Consider the following 24531-nt stretch of genomic DNA (forward strand, 5'->3'; position numbering starts at 1 on the left):
TTATTGTCTTTTTAGGGATAGGCAAGGTCTTATTTTTTTTTATGCAGTTTTCAGACAAAATTTGCTTCATCCCATGTTCAGATTAGTTATACCCATTTAGACCTTTCTCGACACTTCATTATCTTTCTTGAGCACAGTGGCTACAGATATTCACTATTAGATTCTGTTTTGTTATGATTAATAAATTGTTTTCAAAGTGATCTTTTAACAAGGAGCATCTCCTACCAAGGCAGCACTGACAGAGGGAAGTGTAATGGTAGAAACCATGTCATCAATGGTTGAAAAGCAAATACTTCACTTGAAATCTACATAGAAAAAAATAAGCATATATCACATGGATCAAGAACTAAGGAAATGAAGAAGGCAAATGAATATGGTCTTTCCTCCCTCATTTACTGCTTGAAAAATTAAAAAAAAATTATCACCATCCTTAAGATCGCATTAAGCGGTTTTTCAAATTGCAGGCAATTTTTACAGGCAGGCCCTGATAGGTGCACATAATCTCAGTTTGAATGGTTGGTGAGACCCATTTCTTACCTGATACTCATACTCTGTGAAAGGCAATAGTTCAGAATCCATAAATGCATTTGAGCTTCCATTGTAGATTAGGACTGTATTGGCTTTTCCAGGCTGAGTTGCTATTTGTCTTCTGTACAATTCATAGTATAAAACTTTTCCATTTGGCTGGAGTGGACCTGTCCACAGAAGGGAAACAGTGGGCTGAAATCCTCTTGGGACAATCTGTACCTCTGCATGTGGAGGAGGCTGCATCAGAGGTGCAACTTCAGGGGTCTGGATAGATGTCCAGTCACTCGATGCACATCCCAGGGTAGTACAAGCTTGAATTCGTACTTCGTACCTTCGGGACACAACATAGTATTATAGATGACCATCTTCACAAATCTTTAAAAGACCAAGTGTTTTCATAAAAAAGACAAGCTTACATTTATTTTTAAGTATAACTAACTCTTTTAAAGAACAACAAAACGTCCTAGTTTCATGGAAAGGTTTGAACATTTTAAATCCTTTCGTTTTTCCAAACTAAAGGAAAGATCCTCATCTGTTCGGCTGGTGTGGACACAATTCTTCTCCTAAAGAGGGCTGTATGAAATAAGTAAACTATGAAGGTTCTTTCCAGCATGAAAATTCTGGTTCTTTGCAAAATTACTTAACATAGCAATGAATAATGCAGCTTGGGGAGTAGGGACCCATTTCAGCAGCGGGGGACCCTTCCTACTGCAGCCAGGACTGAGTGATTCCCTGGGGATGTTTCCAGGTCATGAAGGAACATCATGGCATTAAGGTCTCAGTGGTAATAAATCCCTTCACCTGATACCTGACATCTTAAAACAGTCCCTCTTACACCACACAAAGACCTTTTGGGGCCAAAGTTAACCCAGCCACACACTAGATTATCCATCATGGAGACACCTTATCACCATCCAGTTAAACTCAACTAATCAATTATGTTTTGCCTCATAGCTGGTCTAGGCCACTTGGAAGGATCTATTTACATAACAGGGACTTTTCCCTTCCAAGGAAAGGGACTTTGGTTAGTGTTCAGTGCCTGTGGCTGCAGAGAAGCACTTTTTCTCTGTTCCCCTGCCCCATTGATTTTATGACACCCCTAATTATCTCTCAACACTCAGCTACCTTTCTTTCTTTTGATTCTGCCTTGTCTTCTTCTATTTTCTACCTTCCCTCTTTGCTCCTCTAATCACTGACTTCTGTCTTCTTGCTTTTTTGTTTCACATTTTTGCCTTTAAAATAATACTTCATGCTTCCTTTGTGACTTCTTTCCTTCCCCATCACCTCTTCCCCTCTCTTTTCTCTCTTACCCACCCCCACTGTGATGGAGTGATCAGTTTATTGGTGAATAAATCCATAGCTGTGTATGGCAGACATGACTTCCAAGCAATTCTATGAGGTCAATTTTGATGCTGCACATAGGGATTATTCACTTTCTTCTTTAACTGTGGTAGTTTTTGAATCCTGAGTCAGTTTCTTTCTGGTATTAGGGCATTGTAAGGCTACTTCCTATTGACCAGTTGAGGGTATGGAAAGGTGGACACACTAATTTGCAATATCTAGTAAATATTAATGTGCTTTAAAAACCACAACTCCCCCCAAATCTGCATGAACCTCCACTTTGTATAACAAATGATATTCTGTTTTATGTCATTGATTTTATAGCCTAGAGTGGGCAAAGAAGAGACCTCTTTTGTGTCCTTACACGTCACTGCTAAGTTTATCAGATTAATCAATATTTTTTTCTTTTTCTAGCCTGGATAAAAAAAGTGTCCCTTTCACATCTGGAAAACCATTTTCTTCTCTAAAAGTCTTTTTGAATGATAGTTTTAAAGAGGGAGCAAGTTATGATTTTTGAAACTTGCGTGTACGATCAGGTGAAGAGGAAGCTGATATAAAATGTCCATCTCTGCATCTAACATGGGCCTTTTTAATGTTCAGAGCAGGATAAAAGCCAATTCACACAGTATGTGGATTAGGCATGGAGGATACCTGAGAAGTTTTAATTACTGTTTAATATTTAATACGACCCTAAATAATTGTCATGAGTAGATGCAGAAGACCATGAATGTTTCATTTAAATAGAACTATATATCAGAGATAATTATAGGGGATATCTGGTCTACACATCAGATTACAATTAAGCTGTATTTTACCTATGGTGGATGAAAATCAATACCCAGTCTTTAATTTTTTTTAAGTGGTTCTGTTCATTTTACTAAATTTTAAGCGTAAAATGCCTTTTATTACTCTTCTCTCTGAGGATGTGAGTTACTTAAAATGTGATAGGGAAAAATGCCAAGCAATTATTTAAGCTCTGGGAAGAAGGCTGGTGGCAAGCTTCCTTTGTGTAGGGAGCAACATCCCTCTTGCTTGTCACGGAGCCCAAACAGATCTGTCAGGAAAACATGAGCTAGCAATGTGGTACTGCTGGCTGAGAAGTCATGAGAGTAAGATGGAGGGGGTCCTAAAAGGAGCAGAGAAATAGTCCTAAGAGCCTCATTATCCCTGGAAGAAGTGGTGGATTAGGTAAGAAGGGCTGTCCCCAAAACACATTTTGGTTCTGTGCAAGTCTGGCTGGTAATAGCTATCATTGGCTGGTACTTTTTTGTACTTTAATACCTCATTCTATTTGCAGTCTGGGTCAGGTAATCCCACTGGGGCTCTAAGAACTGCCCCAGGTCTGGCATATTTTCAGGAGAGACTCAATTTAGGGAACTGGCCCCATCTCTGCATAACTTGTTCTAGACAGGATGATGAGTTATGGACATTTCTGAAAAAATGATGCTTAACCTTGCCTACAAGAATTCTGCTTTCTAGAGGTTATGAAAGCAGGCTTTGGTTGGGTTGAGGACATGCACTGTCTGCTATAGATGGTTAAATGGACAGGAGTTGGGGACATCTTGCTTTTAGTGTCTCCATTAGAAACTGACCAAGGGTTTACACCATAGAGAGGACAGTGAATTGCTCTCAGAGCACCCAGCTTGGCTACCTACCTGTGAAATGGCTTTAGATGTTTTACTATGAATGACTGTGTACTGGAAGAACTGTGAGTTGTGTTTATGTGTATAATTTTCGTTTCTCTTTCAAACATCTCACGGATAAAGAGGGTATAATTGATTATATTGCCATTTGTCCTCACTGGAGGGTCCCAATTCACTAAGATCTCCTGAGGGCCCTTGGCATGGAGTTTTGGAGGTTCCATGTCTGAGGGTGCAGAGGGACTGGTTCGATCTTTGACAAGTGGACTCAAAATACCCCCTTGGCTGTTGTTGGCAGTCACTGTATAGCCATATTCCACACCTGGGGTGAGGGTAAAGTCATGATAGCGAGTTTCCAGGCCAGTGTACACAATGGTTCCATCTCTCCTAAGTTCATAACTTCTGATCTGGCCATTTGGATTTCTTGGGGGTTTCCAGGTGATTTCTATTGATTCTGAGCCCGTGACTTGCAATGTTGGAGGATCCATGTTCTCTGGTGGGGCCTCCATTGTCCAGGCAGATGTTGACACACTAGCTGTGCATCCTCTACTTGTGCAGGCTATAAGGGAGAAATTGTACTGAGTATAAGGCTGAAGATGGGAAACCAGTAGGGACAAGCTCTGTCCTGCCAGGTACTCCTTACCATCATATTTAAGCAAATATTTAGTGATCTTTCCATTTTGAATTGATGGTGGTGACCAAGATGCATTTATTTGACTGGCACTGATGACCCAAAGAACTGGAGGGCTGACTCCTGATGGAGCAGCTTCGGGAGTGGTGATGTTGGTGGGTTTGCTGGTGGAGCAGCCTCCACTTGTGCAGGCTTGGATTGTGTAAGTGTAGGTGGAAAAAGGGAGCAGTTCATCATCAGTATAACTGAAAGTCACAGCATCAAAGCTGAAAGGATAGAACATTCCATTCCTTTGAAGCCTGTAGGACTGAATGATACCATTAGACTGTTCTGGTGGGATCCAGGAAATCAGCAGTTTGGGGGGATTCATAGATACATAGGATATCTCCGGTGGAAAGAGACCTTCTGGAGGTGCTTGCAATGTCCTTACCACAGTCCAAGAGCTACAGGTATGTCCCACTGAATTCCAAGAGCAGATTTTATATTCATACTGCATCCATGGCTGCAAACCTGTGTCATTATACATAAATGTGTTCTTTTCAGAGTTATATTCTGTGAGAACAATTTTCTCATTGGCCTGGATTGTCTGATTTCCCCAAGCCTTTCCCTCGAAGCATCTGCGAATCACTTCATAGCGAATTATCTTTCCATTTGGGTTAACAGGCTCAGACCAGCGGAGCTCTACACTGGTAGGTTCCACAGACTGGACTGTAGGAGTCAACTGAGAGTCCGGAGGGGCTTCCTCTGTCCAGAGAGACTGGGGTGCTGTGTGGGCACAGCCTGCCTTGGTGCAGGCCTCCAAGGTCAGAGTGTAGACAGTGAAGGGATCCAGGCGTCGGAAGAGAAACTGACGACTCAAACCTGTGTACTCCAGAACACCATCACTGAAGATGTTGTATTTCTGGAGGAAGAAGAGAGAGAAGGAAAGATAATAATTTGTAGTATGTCATTTCTGGGTGTAGCTATTTAGCCCCTTTTAAGCCTTTATCCACCCTATTCCTCATCCTGATGACCCTCATCTAGTAGAAACATTCTGATATTAATTTTGGAAATGTGATCTTTTTCAATTAATGTATGGTCCACAGAAAGAGAAAAAAGTTTTTTTTTTTTTTAAAAAAAAGGTTGTGTAATAGTAAGCATTTATCTAAACCTAAGGCTATTGAATCTTATTCTTTACCTAATAGTTATCATGAGGTTTTATCTATTTTTATTTTTTAAAAGTAGGGAAGAATATTCAAATCTCCTATTTTATAGACACTACGTGTTTCTAATCTCATCCCATGGCATTTTTTCGGAAGTGAAATTGTAGTGCTTAAACATTGGTTATTACAAGATGCCAGTATTAAAACATGTATGTGTGTGTATATGACATATGTATTACACATATGTATAAATATACATATAGATATATAATACACACACATGCATATATTACTTTGATGACAAGGAGATGGAAAAATCTACCTTGTTTTCTCTTGCAGGCTATGGAAATACTGATGGCTCCTTAGGGGGCAAATTTCTATTGCTCTGGGGAAAAACATCTAAATGCTCATTACACAAATGCAGAGCAAGTTTTCATCTCTGCATTTTTCATTATTTATTTATTGGAAAGGTGGAAAGTAACAATGTGAATGTAGATGCCTGTGAGTAGAGGTTTGCCACTCCTTTCCTGCTTCAACACACCTGAGAGATAGGACACACTCCTTAGATGATGCCCTATGGTGCTGATTCTCAAGATGAGACAAGATACATCAGAATCTCCTAGAAGGCACATCTAGTTTGGTACTTTCTGAAGAAGCTTAGCTTAGGCTGGAATATTAATATCCTTAAATGCTATTTAAGATTAAACAGTGTCAACTTTTGGAAATTTATTTATGTTGGACTATCAGATTTTGGTTTGATTTTCTTGTTGGAGGCTCCCAGGATATAGAGGATGGCATATTTTTTTTTGGAGAGCACTTAAATTCCACCATCAACTTACAAGCACCTAAGGTTCCCTGGACCCCCTTGTGAACCTTGCTAGTCACCTAATAGTCTCTAGTAAATATTAAATTCAGCTCTCCCTCTATACCCAAGCCCCTGAATAAGTGTGGAGACAAAAATACAAATGCACGGTTATGGTTTGGTGAGCCAAAGGTTGATGTGTTAAATGCTTGTGGTGTTATTGGGAAGTGGCAGAAAACTTAGGTGGTATGGCCTTATGAGAGGTCCTAATATCTTTAGGGGTGTACTTTTGAAAGGGAATAGTTGCACCCCAGTTTCTTCCTTTTATTTAACTTTCTGGTTCATGATGAAAGAAATTTGGCCCTGCCATGCTCTCCCACCGTCTTGATGTGTCACCTTTGCCAGAGGCTCAAGGACATGGGTCCATGGACCTGATCTTGAACCTCACGAAATATGAGTCAAAATAACCCCTTTATCTGTATAAGTTAATTGCCTCATGTATTTCTTAGTAGTGACAGAGAGCTTACTAATACCCATGCTGACTGGCCTCACTTTAAATTTCTTACCATAAATTTTCAATAGGCGATTGCCAAATTGTAATCCTATTTCATCCCCCTACAGTTGCCTCTCATTTCTCAAAGTTGTTATTTTATGTCTTCTTCTTTCCCCACTAACTGCCAATACCCTTTTCCCTCCCCCACAGTTGGCAGCTGACATGACCACATATTTTAGTGAGAAAGCAGAAGCAGTTAGAGAGGATGTTCTCATGTCATATGATTAGTACCACCCTATCCCTGTGAATCTGGGCTCATCCTACAGATGGTCCCTGACTTACGATAGTTCAACTTGTGATATTTGACTTTATGTTGGTGAGAAAGGGTACCCATATGGCCATTTTTCTTTTTTGCTTTCAATGTGGTGTTCAGTAAGTCACACAGATACTCTATGATGAAATAAATAGGCTTTGCATGAGATGATTTTGCTCAACTGTAGGCTAATGTTAGTGTTAGGAGCACATTTGACATGGGTTGGGCTCAGCTATGTAGGTTATGTGAAGTAAACACATTTTCAATATAACTTGTGTTTTCAAAAAATGATGGGTTTATCTGGATGTAACCTCATCATAAGTTGAGGGGTTTCTGTATTGACCTTTGCTCCTTTGAGCCTGGGTGAAGTACCTGTGTCCTTAAAAAGGCCACCCAAGCTCTGTATCTGGCTCCTTCTCTTTCCTATCAACTTCACTCTTATGATTGTTCTCGTTATCTCCTGTACCACCAATGGATCTCTTGCTTTGGTTATTCCCATTAGTGTTTAAATGTATTCTAGTATCTCACTATTTTGAAATAAGATTTCTCAACACCACAGCTCTCTAGCTACAGTTCCATTACTAAACTTCTTTACTTTTATGAGGGGTGTAGGTGCTGGGATTGAACCCAGGGCCTCATGCATGCTAGGCAAGTGCTCTACTGCTGAGCCACGCCCCACCCTAAACTTCTCTCATGAGTTGCTGTCCTCGTTTCCTTCCTTGTCATTTTCTCCTTAAGGAACCCCACTCAGGTTTCTCATTCCATTGCTTGATCTTCTTGTCAAATCACTGTGATTTCTTAATTTCCAAATGCAGGGTTGCTGCTGCACTCCAATACTTGACCTCTCAGCAGTATTTGGCATATTTTCTCTTTGCTTTTGGGATGCCCCATTCACCTATTTTTCTTTCTACCCCCACCTTATCTTTTCAGTATTCTTTGCTAGCTTCTCTTCCTCCCCTTGACCTCCAAATTTTGTCTGCCTTAGGGCTTGATCTAGGGATCTCATGTGGCTAGTTACATTCTCTCCATAGTTAATCTCTTCCAGCACTGTGGTGTTATAGACCATCTACCTACTACTAATGGATTCCGAATAGTCATCCCAGTGAAGAGCTCTCCTGGGAGTTTCAGACCTGTCCCTCTAACTCCTACCTATCCCTTCAAGCTATTATTCATCTTCCAACTTTCCATTCCTGGTAAATGGCTCAAGGCCCAAACTTGGAGTGCTCTTTTTTCCTTTGTGCTTAATGTTTGGTCCACTAACCCATTTCTAAATTTGTCTCCCATCCAGTCACATTTCTTGACTTTACAATGCTCATTGTAATTCTGGCTACCAGCAGTTCTCCCCCTGAATTCTCCCATAGATTCTAAACTCCATTAGTCCCTTTCTAGTCCATTTTCCACACAGCGGCCAGAGTGATTTTCAGAAACATAAATTTGATCTTGCTGTTCCTTTGCTTAAAGTCTTCAGTAATTTTTCATTGCACTTGGAATGGATTCCCACTTCCTTGCCACAGCCCACAAGGTGATGTGACTTGCCTCTGACCAACCCCTCCAGCCTCTTCTAGTGTCATCTTTCTCTCCTCCTTTCTTTCCTTTCCTTGAAAACACCAAGTTCATTCCTGCCTCCAGGCCTTGCATTTGCTGTTCACTTTGTCTGGAACATTTTGCCCCCATATCTTCACATGACTGATTCTGTCTTGTCATTCAGGGCTCAGCTCAAATGTCAACTCAATTCAAATGATTATCCATTCCAAAATAGCCTGAGCAGGCATAATTACATTATTCTATTTAATTTTCTTTAGAGCATCCATTGCTTTCTGAAATTCCCTTGTTTGTTTATTTACCAGCTTACTGTTTGCCTTTCTGTCCCCCACCCTCATCCCCCCATTCATATACTCCCACATGCTTATTCCAACACACGTAAGGACTGTGACAGCCAAGACCTTTTCTGTCTTGTTCACTCTTGAATAAGTACATGGCACTTAGTAGAGGCTCAATAAATATTTGGTGAAATGTAAATGAAAGTAAGAGGAGTCAATATGCCAAGTGTCAATCATGCTAGGGAGAAGCGGGCCCTGGAATGGGAAATAAACACTGATAAGGAGGAGTTCTCATGGGGGCCTTAGGGCCATGATTCAGAATTTACGGTTGGGGGAAGTCTGGTGTCTGTCACATGTCAGCAGGCTGGTGGAAGCAACTTGCTTCTGTTAGTTGTAGCAGGACTGGAGCTAGGCAGAGAGGAAGGCAACTGAGAAGACCATGAAGACAGACCTGGACCTGTGAACTCCAGTTTCAGTTCTGTGATTGCTGCATGTAATTTCCTGCCATTATTTCTCCACAGTGTTTTCGAGGAAACATTATTACAAGTTGCAGCTGAGTCTTAATTGTTCTAGGTAGAAACAGCATGGGAATTTCTGCCACCTTGAAGAGCGGGAGAGGAGAGGGCCCTGGTTATAGTAACTGTGGGTTAAGGATTCCACAATCTGCAGAAGGTAGTGGAGGGAGGTCTGGGGGTGAAGGACCAGAGGAGGCTAGAGGTAGAGGCAGGAGTATGGGCTGACAGGTGAGTTGCCAACAAGCTAGGGGAAGAACATCAGACAGGGAGATGAGGCGTGGCTTTCATGTGGGTGAGGGTTCAGAGCATCAAAGTGCAGACATTAAAGGAAATGCAACCTCCTTTGTATGCAAGGATTGGGAAGTCTGGAATACACATGTGACATGGATAAGACGGTTTCTAAGGGTCCCTACAGAAACTGGGGAGAAAGCAGACATCTGTGGCTTGCTCAGTAAGCTCTGTTCAAAGTGAAAATTAGGCAAGGCTTGGGAAAACAACTATGGAGGATAGATAGTTCAGATGACAGTAAGAGCAATCAATTTCAGATGTGGTATGATTTCCTGGCTTTGAATCCCAATTTGATCATTTACAATGTAGGTTTGAGGAGTTATTGGTCTTTGTACGCCTCATGGTTTTGTGGTCCTACCTAGTAGGGTTGATATGAGAATTAAATGAGATAATGTATGGACAGTATTTAGCACAGTGTTGTGTTCATAGGAAGCAAGACTCACACATATAAGCTAGTTTTCTCTGATCTATGATTAAGTGCCCTGGGGAGCCATCAAGGAGAATTAAACAGGCTGTGAAAGGAGTTTTCCCACAGTGGCCTGATTGCACGTCAGGGCTCATCTATTTATCTGGAGAACACTAAACATGATTTTATATGCAGGGTGGACATTACCTTAATCATTCCATTGGTTCTCTTAGGCTCTGACCACTGCAGTAGCAAGGCCCGGCCATTCTCTTTCTGTTCCACTGTAAAGTTGCTCAGTTCACTTGGGGACGATTCTAAGGTTTGTATCAGTGTCCAGGGGCTTGAAACTTCTCCTGCATGGTTTACAGCCACCACACCAATGTGATATGTGGTGAATGGTTCCAACCCAAACAGGTGTGCTTGATGGCTTGTTCCCTGCAAGAAAGTTGAAAGGTCAGTTTTCTTTCAGGAACTGACAATAATGGCTGGAAGCTCATTCTCTGAACCCCCTATCCTACCCGCCCCCCAAAGCAGATCAGCAACAGGGACACAAATACCATAGCAGAGATTGGAACTATCACTAAGAAAATTATGTGAGTTTTTTTTTCTTGTCTTTGTTGAACACCCTGAATATATTAACTAATGTTATTTGATTTCAGATGCCCAGAAATTGCAGCTCAGGGAGGATCCTTCCCTTTTCAGATTTTGTATCCCGCCCCCCCCTGCCCCCGCCAAACTATGTTGCCTGAGATCAGTGCTATATCCCTTTGCGATGAAAATTATCGAGCCCAAGTAGACTGGGATAATTGTCCACCAGGTTAATTTTGAGCATTTGGAGATTTAGTCAGAACAATAAAAATTCTCTAATCCCCAATGCTATTTGTTCATACACGAGACTCTTGCCTTCTCCCTCATCTCCCTCTCTCATTCTCTTGGTATGCATTTATATCTCACAAATTCCATAAAACTAACATACATAAAAAAACAATAACAAGTCCATTGAACTATAAATGTAACAACACCCTTAGAGAGGCCTGCTGTTAATATGAATGTGAAAATATTCTCATTTTTTAAAAGCACCATAACTAAAACCATGAAACATACCCAAAGAAGTTGTTACCTAGGCTTTGAGAATTAGGTTTTTTTGTTGATTTAAAGGACAAGAAAAAAGGGATAGCAGCATTAGGGTTATGGTTATGTTTTCTTTTCCCTGCTTGGAGAGAAACATTTAACATATTTTGCATAAATGAGAGCTAAGAATCTTTATGTTTTGAAAGGCCCTGGGGTCCTCTTTCCACATCTGGACTGGATGAATATGTCTCTTTAAGGTAGGAATTATGTCTGCAAGTGGGGTAGTAATGTGTGAATAGGTAAACACACACACACACACACACACGTTAACATTGTCTGTTGTGTACCATACCCACTGGATGAGAATTATCATGAGCAGGAAAAAAATTGAAAGGGTTTTAACCCAGAGGTGCCCTACCATTGAATCACGTTCCCAGCTATTTTTATGTTTTATTTTGAGACAGGGTCTCACTAAAGTTGCTTAGGGTCTCGCTAAGTTGCTGAGGCTACCCTCCAACTTCCTATCCTCCTGTCTTAGCCTCCAGAGTCACGGAGATTATAGGCAGGTACCATGGCACCTGGCTGATAAGCAGATTGTGACTGGATTAGTAGGATATTTGAACTTAATAATATGTAATGTTGGCTTTGGTTTACTAAATGTTTGTGATAGTCTTCAGTGTCTCCTTTACTTGATGTGTAAGGGAGGAGGAAAGTGAGGTGGGTAAGAGGATATTATTTCTGGGAGCAGGTACCCAAGAACATCAGGCATAGTTATATGTAAGGAAATTCTTAAGTTAAGGATATCCAAATTTCAGATAAAATCTAGAAGAAGGTGACAAAATCAAACTGAGTCATTTTCCAGATGAAATGATTATATAAAATCCAAAACACTGTTCTCCTGAATTCTGGGTTATAGGTTTCAACCGTGTTAACATTTCTTAATATTAAACACAGGCAGAGAAAATACAATTTCCTTTACGTATCAAAAACTTGGAAAGTCAATTTTCCTATTTCAATAAGTCCCATTATGATATTACACGCTAACCTCTTGAAATCTTTTAATATTTAAACATTTACTAAGCGACCAGACTCTGAAACAAATTTTACAGAAATACTAATTTCTCTTTTTTAAAATATTAAAAGTTAGATCATTAATATTTAAAAACTTATTTCTCCACAACACTGGATTGGTCTTTTAGATAAATATAGCACAGAACTCGAATGACCATAATGAATATTAAATCTGAAGATGCTACAAGTTCTGATTACAAACATTCTTTTCTGATAAATGATTCCTTTTCTGTGGAAATAGGGCAAACATGGGGGAGATTAATAATGCAAAAAAGAATAATTCTTTGTTCAGAATATTCAGTAATAGATGCCAAAAAAAGCATAAGCTCCAAAGCAAACTGTAATCACCTCTAACAGATTATATATAAAAAAGGTAGGCTGTCGGGGGACACTTAGAGATAGCTTTTGTCATAAGAAACATGAAAAGCATGTGGACTATAAAGCAAAAACATATGTATATTGTCAATAGCAGCACCTGCTCGATTGCAGTTTATTTCAGAGCTGAGAATTCCATTCGGCCCCTAGATGGCAATACTATCAAACACTTTTGGTAACATGAGTACTTAATGATTAACAACTGGCATTCAGTCATCCAACACACTCCAGGCAACCATTAAAAAAATAACAAAACTGATTTCATTATAGATTCTTTTAATAAACATTTATGGCTCAGATCCTTGAAAGCAGAACTATTCAAAATGCCCTGGCCTCAAAACCTCCACCATCTAATGTAGAACATGACCTGCACATCTCATGAAGTTCACTCATGTCCAGCACAGAAAATGTTTAGAGAGGTACAGCCTTACAAAGGGTGATTACAACAATCGTGTTGCTTAATCGGGTCTGTATTTACCTTTAAAAAAAGCAGAATTAATCACATATTGGGATGTGAAGGAGAATTTCTGCATCATAAAATTATACCGAGGACAAGTTCTTATATTACATTAATTGATTATTCCTGAATCACAGAAAGATTAGTAGAGTAAAAGAAACCAGAGGAAGGGAGGAGAGAAGGGAGAAGAGGAAAGACTGGGGAATGATATTTGCCAAATTATATTGTTACATTTTGTGCATGTGTGAATATGTAACAATGAATTCCCCCAGTATATACAACTATAATGTACCAATAAAAATATGGAAAAAATAAAAATAATATTATTTCTGAAGAATTACCAATACACACACACACACACACACACAAACAAACACACACTCTTAAATAGCTGTGCTTTTTGTCAATGATTAGTAATGGCCATATGAAAAAGTTAGGGAATTTAAAAGTGACAAAGCAATCCTTATCGATTTATTCATGCCCATTTTAGGAAGTCATTTGTAGTATTCTCTCCTGAATGGATACCCAACACCAGCGTTTGCTATTTTAGAATTCTACTGAAAAAATCTGAATGCAATTCATTCTGTGAATTGGGTTGTGTCTTGGCGGTTTATTCAGCTACTTATTTTTCTTAAATTCAGAATTTTTGCTTGAGCAGTGTGGATCTTAACTATTTTGGATGCAGTTCTTTCATTAGAGATGTAGCATTCTGTCCCATTGACTAGGAAAAGTCATCATTGAAAAATATTTTCCTGCAGGGCATGATGGCCCACACCTCTGATCCCAGAGTCTTGGGAGGCTGAGGCAGGAGGATTGCAAGTTCAAAGCCAGCCTCAGCAACTTATCGAGACCCTGTATATAAATAAAAAATAAAAAGGGCTGGGGATGTGGCTCAGTGGTTAAGCACCCCTGGGTTCAGTGCTCTTGATGTTGTTGAGCTGTTTTTTGTTATCTCTGACTTCCAAGCCACGAACTTGTATTTGTTTCCCTTTTGTATCTCTCCACTCCATGTCACCTCCATATCCTATTTACATTTTTAATTTAGAGCATATTTGTTGTTTTTGATAGGCAGCAGATGAAGAGGATAACATAAAAGAAATCAGGAGAAAACATTTTTACTGGAGATAATCCTTTCCCTATGATTTAATATTTCTGATGAGATTTAGTCTCTTTTCTTTCTTACTTTTTGAACCTATATGCATGAGGGTCGGTCGGGATACAAATCAGTTCATCATTTTATGAGGCGTAAAGACAAGACTCTGGAACACTCTGGCAGTTGAGGTTCTGCTGGCAATTTGAACTACATTTTAACCTCTCAACTCTGCTCCTGGGGACACATGAAACTACTTGGAGTCTTCAGCAGTCTGACAATTTTACACCATCTCCTCTGATTATTTTTGACGACTTGAAGTGCCCCAAAGGTGGCCATGGGGTCAATAGGTTTATGTAGGTTGAAAATGATCAAAAATTACCATTGATCTGTAGCTGTCAATAAAAGGCTGCATGGGGATCTCCCTGCACAAATGTTTAAACTGCAGAAAGCTACCTAACTTAGTCATCTTTGAGTCTATTGATCTGATGATCCAGCAGTTTCCAGAGCTTTCCCTCTGGTCTTTGTGGTGCGTTTTCGCTAAACCCACTTACCTTAGCCCTTAAGCATCTTTTTACCCTGCTCCCAGTAATAAACCAAAACAGTGATGCATAGCCCTGCTGTGTTCATCAACAGAGCATTATGTGTGCTTATTACTCGTTGGAAAGGGTTAATCTTCCTGGTCTCCATCAACTGCATTCTAAGCCAATGGGATTTCTTCTGCCTTTGCCTTTCATTTGCCATTCTCCTTTATCCTGGGCTCCTCATTCTAAAATGGATGAGTTTTGGTTTATAAATCCTGACCATCTTGGTGGTGGTGGTGGTATTTTTTTTTTTTTTACCTTCTACTTATCATGAATGCCAAATTCCATAACATAAGTAATAAGGGACATCAAATTTGCCTCTTTTTTTTTTTTGCACAAAGATAGCTTCAGACAATCTAGACTTAAATATATCAACCATTCAGATAGTTTGTCATAAGTTTTATTTTAACTTGACATTATGATAACATAAAGGGACAACTATAGAGAAGAGCCAGAGTTTTTGCTTTTTGTTACAAATAAAATGTGAGAAGCAGCTCTAGGTCTCATTTACTTTATCTACAAACTATGGATCTGGAGGGAATGCATTCTGTCAACTGGCTGACTTTTATGTATTATAATGCTTACAAATCAACACAAAATATTTTTCTAAATGTTTGAAAGCCAGATAATTTGAGGTATGGATTCTGTAGGGCCATTTTTCTTTTTCATGTATAAAGTTAATATGTGTGTTCCTCAAAGGTGGATCAACATATTTATTTTCTAGTACCCATTTTGCAAAAATCAATCAGTCTTGATAAGGAAATGATCTCTTTAACTATCTATTAACCAACTATCAAACTTGAATTCTTATCCATGGTTAAGTAAACATGGAAATTCCAAGACTACAAATGTAAACATTGTTAGAAAATTTTCACTAAGAACACACACACATTTTACCATAGCCTTCTCTGTCTACATATATCTGAGCTGGTGGGACAAGAAGAAAAATGACATTTATCATTGGTAACACACAGACATGCAGATTTACTTCAGAATCAAAGATCAATTTGGAGCACAAGAAGGGAAAACAGAATACCCTTTAGGTTGATGGCCTCTTGTTTCATATGCCTGTAAAATGTGTTATGTGCTAGGTGGCATCACTAAGTGGTAAAGTGGAGCTGCCAAAATGGTCAGTGGAAATATGCATTTCTGGTCAAGAGCCTCATTCAACTCTGTAGACATTTTTGAGCATCTTGCATATCAAAGATGCTGTTGATGGAGACACAAAATGGAAAACACAGGCTCTTGATTCTAAAGAGCTTGTAACCAGATAGAACCAATCAACAATGTACAGAGAAACACAATTCAGAGCATGGTAGCACTATGGGAGCTAGGAAATTACTAAGAGGATAGTAATACTTTGGAAGGAAGGAAGTGAAGATTTGGGGAAAACTTGAGGGATGGCATTTGATTCAGACTAGGAAAAATGTAGGTTTTGAGTAGATAAAATAGGTGAAGGATAGTAGAATGAAACAGACATTATTATTACTGTGTGTGTATATGTGAATGCATGACCAATGTGATTCCCCAACCTGTATACTCAGAAAAATGAGATATTATATCCCATCTGATTCAAATGTATGATATGTCAAGGTCATTGTACTGTCATGTGTAACTAATTAAAACAAATAAACAAATAGGTGAAGGATTGGAGGAAAGAACAGAAGGAAGAAAGTGTAGAAAAAAATGGGAAAGAGCTGGCAATTTAATATATTTCAGGTGTGGTAGGTATAAGAAAATAGCGGGGATTAAGGCTAGAAAGAGAACCGTAGTAGGATTGGAGAGAGCTATAAATGTCACCTTAAATGTTTGTTGGGAAATAATAAGTGGCACTGGAAAAAAAAAGGAACTGATTATGTGTAAAGAGCTTCCCAATATAATTTGAAAGAATAATGTTAGAACTTTTAAATTTTGCCTTAATATGGTATAGACCATGGTCAGTGAATGATGAAATAATAAATCCACTAAGAATCAATCAATTAATTAATTAAATTGTTATTCAACCAAAAAGTTAGATTGTTATTTGTATAAAGGAGGGAAAGTATTTTCCTGGGAATAAGATTTTTTAAAAAATTATTTATTATCTTATGTTCTATTTCAAAAATTATTTAGAACCAGGTTTTCTTTTGATCTAAAAATAAAGTGGGAATTATGAAAACGGAACTGAAATTACTGCCCTTTGTCCTCACCACTATACCCCTGAGCTGTTTTTTTTCCTAATAATGGGACATGTTCACATGGAGCCACCCACATGCCTGCCTGGACCCTTGTACAGATCAAACATCTAAAAATGTTATTCATATCACTTATGACTGGGAAACAGAATGAGGTTAGTTCAAAGGAGCACACAGGTCTAACATATTCTTAGCTCTGGATTCTAACTAATATTAGAAAGTAAATTTCAGAGATTACAAGAAAGTATAAGTGAACATCCTCTCTTTGGATGATTGTGACTTATTTGACCATAGCTGATCAGTCAGGGGTCCTTTGTAATAACAATTGTAAATTTCAAACTTAAAATGTTAGGTTTGGCCGGGTGCAGTGGCACATTCCTGAAATCTCAGTGGCTCAGGAGGTTAAGGCAGGAGGATTGCAAGTTCAAAGCCAACCTCAGCAACTTACCAAGGCCCTAAGCAACTCAGTGAGACTCTGTCTCTAAATAAAATATTAAAAAGGGCTGAGGATGTGGCACAGTGGTCAAAGTGCCCTAGTACCAAAAAATAAAAATAAAAAACAAAACCAAAAAAGTTATGTTTGGAGTATTCTTATGTTAGTTTGTGTGCACTTTAGTGTCTTTATTTAACAAATACCTATATGCAGAAAAAGGAATGATATGTGAAAAGGGAGGGCAGTACTTTCCCCTCACATCATTCATTTCATAATGGTGGCTCAATGCAAAAAAGAAGGAGCTACTTACATTTCCTTTATAGGCAAATTGACTTTATCAATTTAATCAATAAAGTAACAGCTAGAGCCCTTGCAAAATGAACAATGATGCCTCAGTTATCATAAAAACATTGGTGGGAAAAAGAATGGTTTTGAAATGGCTCATTTTTCAATGGGGAAGAGGAAAAAAAATTAAATTTGTGATAATTAAATTTTAAAGTGGCAAATCAGTTACACTAAATATTAAAAAGCAGTACTTCTGATCTATCAAAATTAAAAATGTGCATAGTCTATGGCCCAGCAATTCTACTCTGATAATCTATTTTGTGAGACTATTAACAAAACTGTAATAAAATGTAAAAAATATCTTCCAGCCATAGTATTTTATTTCTTCAATTTATGATTAAACACGTATTTATTGAGGACTTGCTATGTAATGGGAATCCTCCTAAACTCCGAAGGTACAGCAGAAATCACAGGAGGCAAGGTCACTACCTTATTTAATTTTGTATTATGATGCAGTCAAATGAGCAATATATAAAAAGAAAAAAAACAGTAAGAGAAAAAAATAGGAATTAAAAACTGATATAAATTATGAAGAGAGTGAGTCAAGGGATACACTAATTTTAATGTTTGGGCTTAGGTGATGGGAAAGAGTTGAGAGGGGAAGAGATCCTTGAGGAAGTTACCTTAGGCAAGAAAGAAGAAGAAACCAGTCATGTGAAGAATCAGGGGAGAAACTTTTAGGCCAAGGAAGAGCCTGAAGCTCTAAGGTGGGAACAAACTTGGGATCTTGTTGCCAGGAAGGAGCTAGTGTAGCTGAAACCCCAGAGTGAGAAGGAGAATGGATGAGTAGAGGTCACAGTGATGGGCAGGATGGTATGAGTCCTGTAGGCCAAGATAAAGCCTTAGAGTCTGATTCCAGGTTCAATGAAAAATTATTGGAGGCCTTTAAGCAAGGGAGTGACTTCATTCCACTTAGTCTTTAAAGAGATCCCTCAGGTTGCTCTGTGAAGAATGTATATTGGCAATTGTATAAATCTGCTCCGGCTGTCAAAGCAAAATGCCTCAGACTGAGTGATTTAAAAAGCAGAAGATTATTTTCTCACAGTTCTGGAGTCTGGAAGTCCAAGATCAGGGTAAGTCAGGGCAGGTTTCTGGTAAGTTCTCACTGCTTGCCTTGTGCCTAGGCAGCTGCCTTCAAATGGCCTCATCTCTGTGTATATACAGAGAGGAAGAGAGAGCTCTGGTGTCACTAATCCTCTTCTTATAAGAACACCAATCAGATTGGATCAGGGCCCTACCCCTCTGGCTTTATTTAATCTCTATCATCGCCTTGAAGGTCCTGTCTCTAAATACGGTCACATTGAGGGTTGGGACTCCGACATATGAATTTATAGGGGGGGTGAGCATAATTCAGTTCACGACAGAGATCAAGAAAGGGAGCAGGAAACATTAAAGGGCCATTGCAAAAGTTCAAAAAGCAGTCATATGACCCTTATTCCTATAATGGGTTCCCTTCCTCCAAGCCCCAAGTGTTTGGTTTCCCTGATTGGAATGTGTCTAATGTATTCACCAAAGCACCAAAGCTGCTTCACCACCAATCTATTTTTCCCTCCCTCCCTCCCTTCTTTCCTTTCTTTCTCTCTCCCTTTCTTTCTTCCCTCCTTCCCATCTCCCTCCCTCCTTTCTCCCCTCTTTCTTTTCCAATTGATGAAATTCTATCCTTTCAGCTGTTGGTTCAAAAACTTTGGATTCATGTTCTCTTTCTCTTATATCTACATCTAGTCTTAAGTGAAAGTATTAGATTTATTTAACTTCAAAATACATGCAGAATCCTACCAGTTCTCACCACCTCTACTACTACCAGCCTGATCCAAGCCATTCTCTTCCACTTATACCACTGTGATAGTCTCCTTAACAGGTCTCCCTATTTTTAGACTAGAATCTCATTCCTAGTTGGAGTTTCTTTTGAAACATAAATCAGCTCATGTCACTCCTTGGCTCAAAATTCTGTAGTGGCTCCCCAAGTCATTCATAGTAAAACCTTTTCTTCCTGCCCACTCTCACATTTCCCTTCTGACATCATTTACTACCATTCTCTGCTATGCAAACTACACGACAGCCACACATTTCTAGCTGTTGTTCTTCAAACACGCTGAACAAGCTTCTGCCTTGAGTCCTCTGTATGGATGTTTACTTTGTCTGCAACTTACATTACCCACAGTCTGCATGGGTAACTGCACATCATTGTTGCAAAGAACCACTCATATTTAAAATTGTAAGTTGCCTACTCTCTTCTTTGCATATCCCAGTTTTAATTACCTTTACCTTGTTATATATGTATGTATGAGCATATATATATATATATATACACACACATATATATTGGCTTTATTTAATATACATAATATACATATATGTATGTATATATATAAATTCATATATATGAATTTATATATATAGATAGATATACACACACACAAACACACACACGTAAGTTTCCAAGCACTCATCACTTTCAACATACCACATAATGTGTTTATTATGAATATTGCTTATCGTCTGTCTCTCTTCACCAGAATCGAAGCTGTCCTGGGGCAGGTGCCTGCATTGTCTCTGCTATGTCTCCCATAACTCTAATTGTGGCTGGTATAGGGTTAGTGCTCAAAAACCATGTGTGCTATCAATGAATGTGGACAGAATTTAAACTGCAGGGATGGGGTAAAGAAGAGAGTATATCAAGTGAAGAAGAGAATCTAAAGAAAGATGATGAACAACTATGACAGATGCCCTCTATTTATTATTATACTTGTAATCCTAAGCACTGCAAGGCAAGGCTTAAAAGGAGGTATGTGGCAGAGGTTATTAACACTGAACATCCATTTACTTCCCCTCTACAATCTGCAGTTTCCCGGCACATTGATAGGAGCTATGTGGCTAACACTTGTTAATGGGATGTGGGCAGAATGGGTGAAGCTACTTTCAGTTCTGGACCTTAGACACATCTTGCGGAACTCTCCAGTCTGCTCTTCCCTTATCTGGGATATAATTGGAGAAGGGCAGTTAGACTCACCCTATGGCTTTTTCCAATTTTGTCCTATTAAGCACTGAGACTTGGAGTTGTATTTATTGAAATAGACTGTCCTATCCTATCTTATCCTATCATGACTAATACAAGGTCTATGAATTTTGAAGTGTAAGAAACAGTTATTGACGACCCACACATTCTGATAAATTTAAAAATATACTGAGTTCAACAATGTTAGGATAAAACACAGAAGTCAATCATATTATCCAATAAAAATATGATGTCCAGACTTTAAAACTTACAATCTACAGTTATAGGAAAGGTGGAAATTGGCACAGTCTATATTCCACTCAAGAATATTCAGTTATGAGGAACAGAAACTCACTTTGACACGTTTTAGAATAAAAGAGAAAGTGAAAGCCCGGAACCCAAGCACATAAAATATAGTTCTGTTTTCCTTGAAACTGGAAAACTGTCAAAACTTAAAGAGTTTTTCTCTTGGTCTCTCAAGAGCTGCACGATATTTCTGTTTCCCTTTCTTTGAACTTGTTTTCTTTCTTTCTTTGCTGGCCAGCATGGCTATCAATTTCCAGTCTCAACACCTTACAGCTGTGGTATCATAATCATCTGACCCCCATCTCTGTTTCTTCGTAGAGGAGCTGATTGGTTGTTTACTAGCCAATGGATTTGCTGGCCTTGGGTCAGTTGTTGCTTAAGATGGAAGGGTCAAATGATAGAGACTGGTGTCCCTAGGTTTCTTTTCTTGGCACAAATTATAAATGATGATAGATATCAGTTAGAGGATACAGTGGTTATCTTCAAACCCAAACTTCAGATTCAGTCCCTATCTTTGATATTAGATGACAAAATGGCCAAGAATTACTTTCTGTGGTTGTCTCTGAAAAGATCTATTTCTTACTCTCTAAGTCTGGTTATTGGTCAGACTACCACTGGATCTCTTAGACTGAGATAGTCCCAAAGCCTTTACGAGAAATGAATGCTGCAGAATCAAACACTTTAATGTTCAAATCTCAGTATCAGGGGAACTTCAAGTTTTTTGGGCTACTCTATTTTCTGTAGTCTCACTTCTGCTTTTACACGAGAGATACTTGTCTGGCTTTTCAATTTTTTTTTTTTTCAAGGAAAGAGAATTAGGGTAACTTCAGGTAGAGATAGCTAATTGCCCTTAAACTTCTGAACTCTATTCAAACATCATTTTACTGACCCGACTAGATTCTACTAGATCCTATTTAACTGCCATAGTTAATGTAAGAATCACATTCTGATTTCTCCAATTTGAAAGTCTGGGGGATGACAAAGCCTAGATCTGGTCAGGAGGCACTTGTGGTTTGGACTGCCAGTCCTCCTCTGCAAGGGCTCCTAAAGCCTGCCCCTCCAAGCACGTCCTCTGCCACTCCAGGCCTTGCCCTTGTCATTGCACCATATGTCCTAGCTTCTTGACTCCAAGGGACCAGTTACAGCCTGCTCTTCAATGCGGTCTTGCTTTTTCCTCACAATTTTCCTTTTTCTTGGAACGTCTTTCCGTGCCTGGCAACTTTCAACCATTCTTAAAAACACGAACTTAATGTCACCTCCATTTGGAAGAGTTTCATGACTCCCCAGACAGAATTACTTGCTTCTCTTCTTTGCTTTTCTGTTGTTTATGGCAGTTTTGCATTAGAGTGATCTGTTTACCTGTCTTTTCTCCCCACCAGACCTTGAACTCTTAGAGGACACGGATTAGGGATACAAAATGTGTGTGGCACCATATGGGTGCTCAATAGATGTCTGCTGAATGAATAAATTATCTTTTATTTAAATACATTATCTTATTGGCAATATGCTAGCTGTTTTAAAAAAAATTATCATGGGATATAACTAATTTTTTTGAATCCAGAATTCCATCTATTTAAAAACAATGTCACTTTAAAAAAAGCTATTTTATATACCCCTTAGAAAGAAAAACATACTTTTAATTGGATGAGAATACAATGCTTTTTTTATCACTTAAGATTTTTTTTTTCTATTTGTTGAAAAACGCCTTTAGATTTGTATGGACATAAGTTTTTCTTTCTTTTTTAAAATTTGTATATGATATGGTTGTTTCTGTGCTATTTTGTATATACAATAGCTTTTCATTTAAATGCCAAATCATAGTGTACTATTTTATTTAAAGTGGCAATTAACCTCAACATGTGTAGTTGCCAACAATGCACATAACTGAATTGATGAGAATGTGATCAGCAGCGGTCAAGTTTGTGCAGGCATAGGAAATAACAAGTAGGGAGCAACTGCCACCTACAACGGATGTGAGATTGTTAGAGGCGTGCGATTTCAGAGACAGGGAAATGTGAAAAAAACAATGTTCATCCTAAAAATCAATGAGGCTTCCTTTCTGTTTTCGGACTATGCTTTCAGAATAGAAAAGACTCTCTCATGGTAAACAGCCAGTGTATAACTTTTAGTTCACATATTCTAGCAAAGTGAACTGACATATTTTTGGTCATAACATTCTTGGGACCAAAGAGCTGAAGTTGGTTTAGTTAAGAGGCAGCCAAAACACACTGCTACCCTGGCTGTCCTGGGACAGACAAGGCACAAATAAAAATCCAGACCCAAGAACTCACAAATGATGTCATAAGAATGGTAACAAAGGAGATGTTCAGGGCTTTGGCTCTGCACATATAACTAACTGTTCTCAAAGACGTCTGACCACTATATTCAGTGACTGATGCTGCTATTCTCAAAATTATCCTCAGTATAAGTTCTTTATCCTTTTACTTCTTCTCCTAAAGAGCATCTCAAGGGTTATTACAGTGAGTGCTTTTCAAGTACTTTATGTATATTAAATTGTTTAAGCCTTAAAACAACCTCACAAGGCAGACAGTATTATTACCCTCATTTTTCAGATAAGGAAATGGATGAAAAGATAGTTGAAGCAAATTGTCCATGGTCATATAGTTATAAGGGGCAGAACCAGGATTTGACCGGAGGCATTCAGAATGGAGCACTGTGCTCATAACTTTGAAGGTATGTTGGATATTGCATTGGATTGCTCTCACCACCCCCACTAACACCACCAGACTTTGAAAGGAGAAGCCATTGGGTAAGTACCATTTTTTTAGTAAAGATAGCTTCTCATATCTTTCTTTCAGAGAACAAAGAAAGGCTTCCCTGTGCTATTTGACCTAGACCTGCCTATTGCTTTGCTTTCGGGGGAATCAGTGTGAATTTTACAAATATATATATATATATATATATATATATATATATATATATATATATATATATATATATATATATATGACAGAGAGAGAGAGAGAGAGAGAGAGAGAGAGAGAGAGAGAGAGAGAGAGAGAGATTGCTTTTCTAATGAAACAACTCTAATAATTTGGCTACAAGTCAGGAAAAGCATACATTATAAGACAAAACTGTAATGACAGTTAAGGCTAACAGAAAAGCTGTTGCAAAGATAGATCTCTGAGAAAGTCACTTGTACCAGGCTCCAAAGGGGTTAACTGGTTTGGAATAATCATAACTCAGGTGGTTGAGTAGACATTGATAGCACACGAAAGCAGTTGTGGCATGATATTGAGTTGTTGCTTGGAAAAAAATTTTAATATAATAGGATTTAAATTTCCTTTTTTCTTTGGATTTTTCAGTTAATATTGGAATTAAATTAAAGCATTAAGTCAACCAGCTTAGCGCAAAGCAAATTATGTCAGGTTCAGCATTGAGAGCTTCGTTATGGAATATCTATTGACTCAAGCTTATTAACTTGTAAATCCTCTAGTTTTAGATTATGATCTATTGATTATCTGCTTTTATTTGCGTTTTAAATGAATAAACAAAAAGAAATGATCATGGTTTAGTCATTACACCTTAAGAGAAAATGTACTTAAGCTAAGCATACTTAATTAAAAATAAAAACAACATTTATTTGTTCTGAGAACTAGAAGTTGTGGCTCTTATTTTCATCCAGGCAGATCAAAGATTGTTTTTAACCTCACACAATCATTTTTTACTAGATTTTTGGGCAAAATAGGA

At 38.5% G+C, this 24531-nt stretch overlaps 1 protein-coding gene across 1 annotated transcript in view; it reads right to left on the reverse strand.

Annotated features, from left to right (window-relative positions):
- The window catches only part of Ush2a (usherin), a 763436-nt gene that overhangs the window by 47673 nt on the left and 691232 nt on the right, over window positions 1–24531 (reverse strand). The window contains exons 61-63 of the mRNA XM_046438452.2: window positions 10127–10354; window positions 3525–5041; window positions 538–859 (exon numbers count right to left, since the gene is read on the reverse strand). Coding sequence (XP_046294408.1) covers window positions 538–859; window positions 3525–5041; window positions 10127–10354 — 2067 coding nt within the window. The remainder of the gene's footprint in view (window positions 1–537; window positions 860–3524; window positions 5042–10126; window positions 10355–24531) is intronic.

Source organism: Marmota monax, unplaced genomic scaffold (genome assembly GCF_021218885.2).
Source record: "Marmota monax isolate L192 unplaced genomic scaffold, Marmota_monax_Labrador192_F-V1.1 WCK01_AAM20220418_F8-fsc00118, whole genome shotgun sequence".
Classification (NCBI taxonomy): Eukaryota; Metazoa; Chordata; class Mammalia; order Rodentia; family Sciuridae; genus Marmota; species Marmota monax.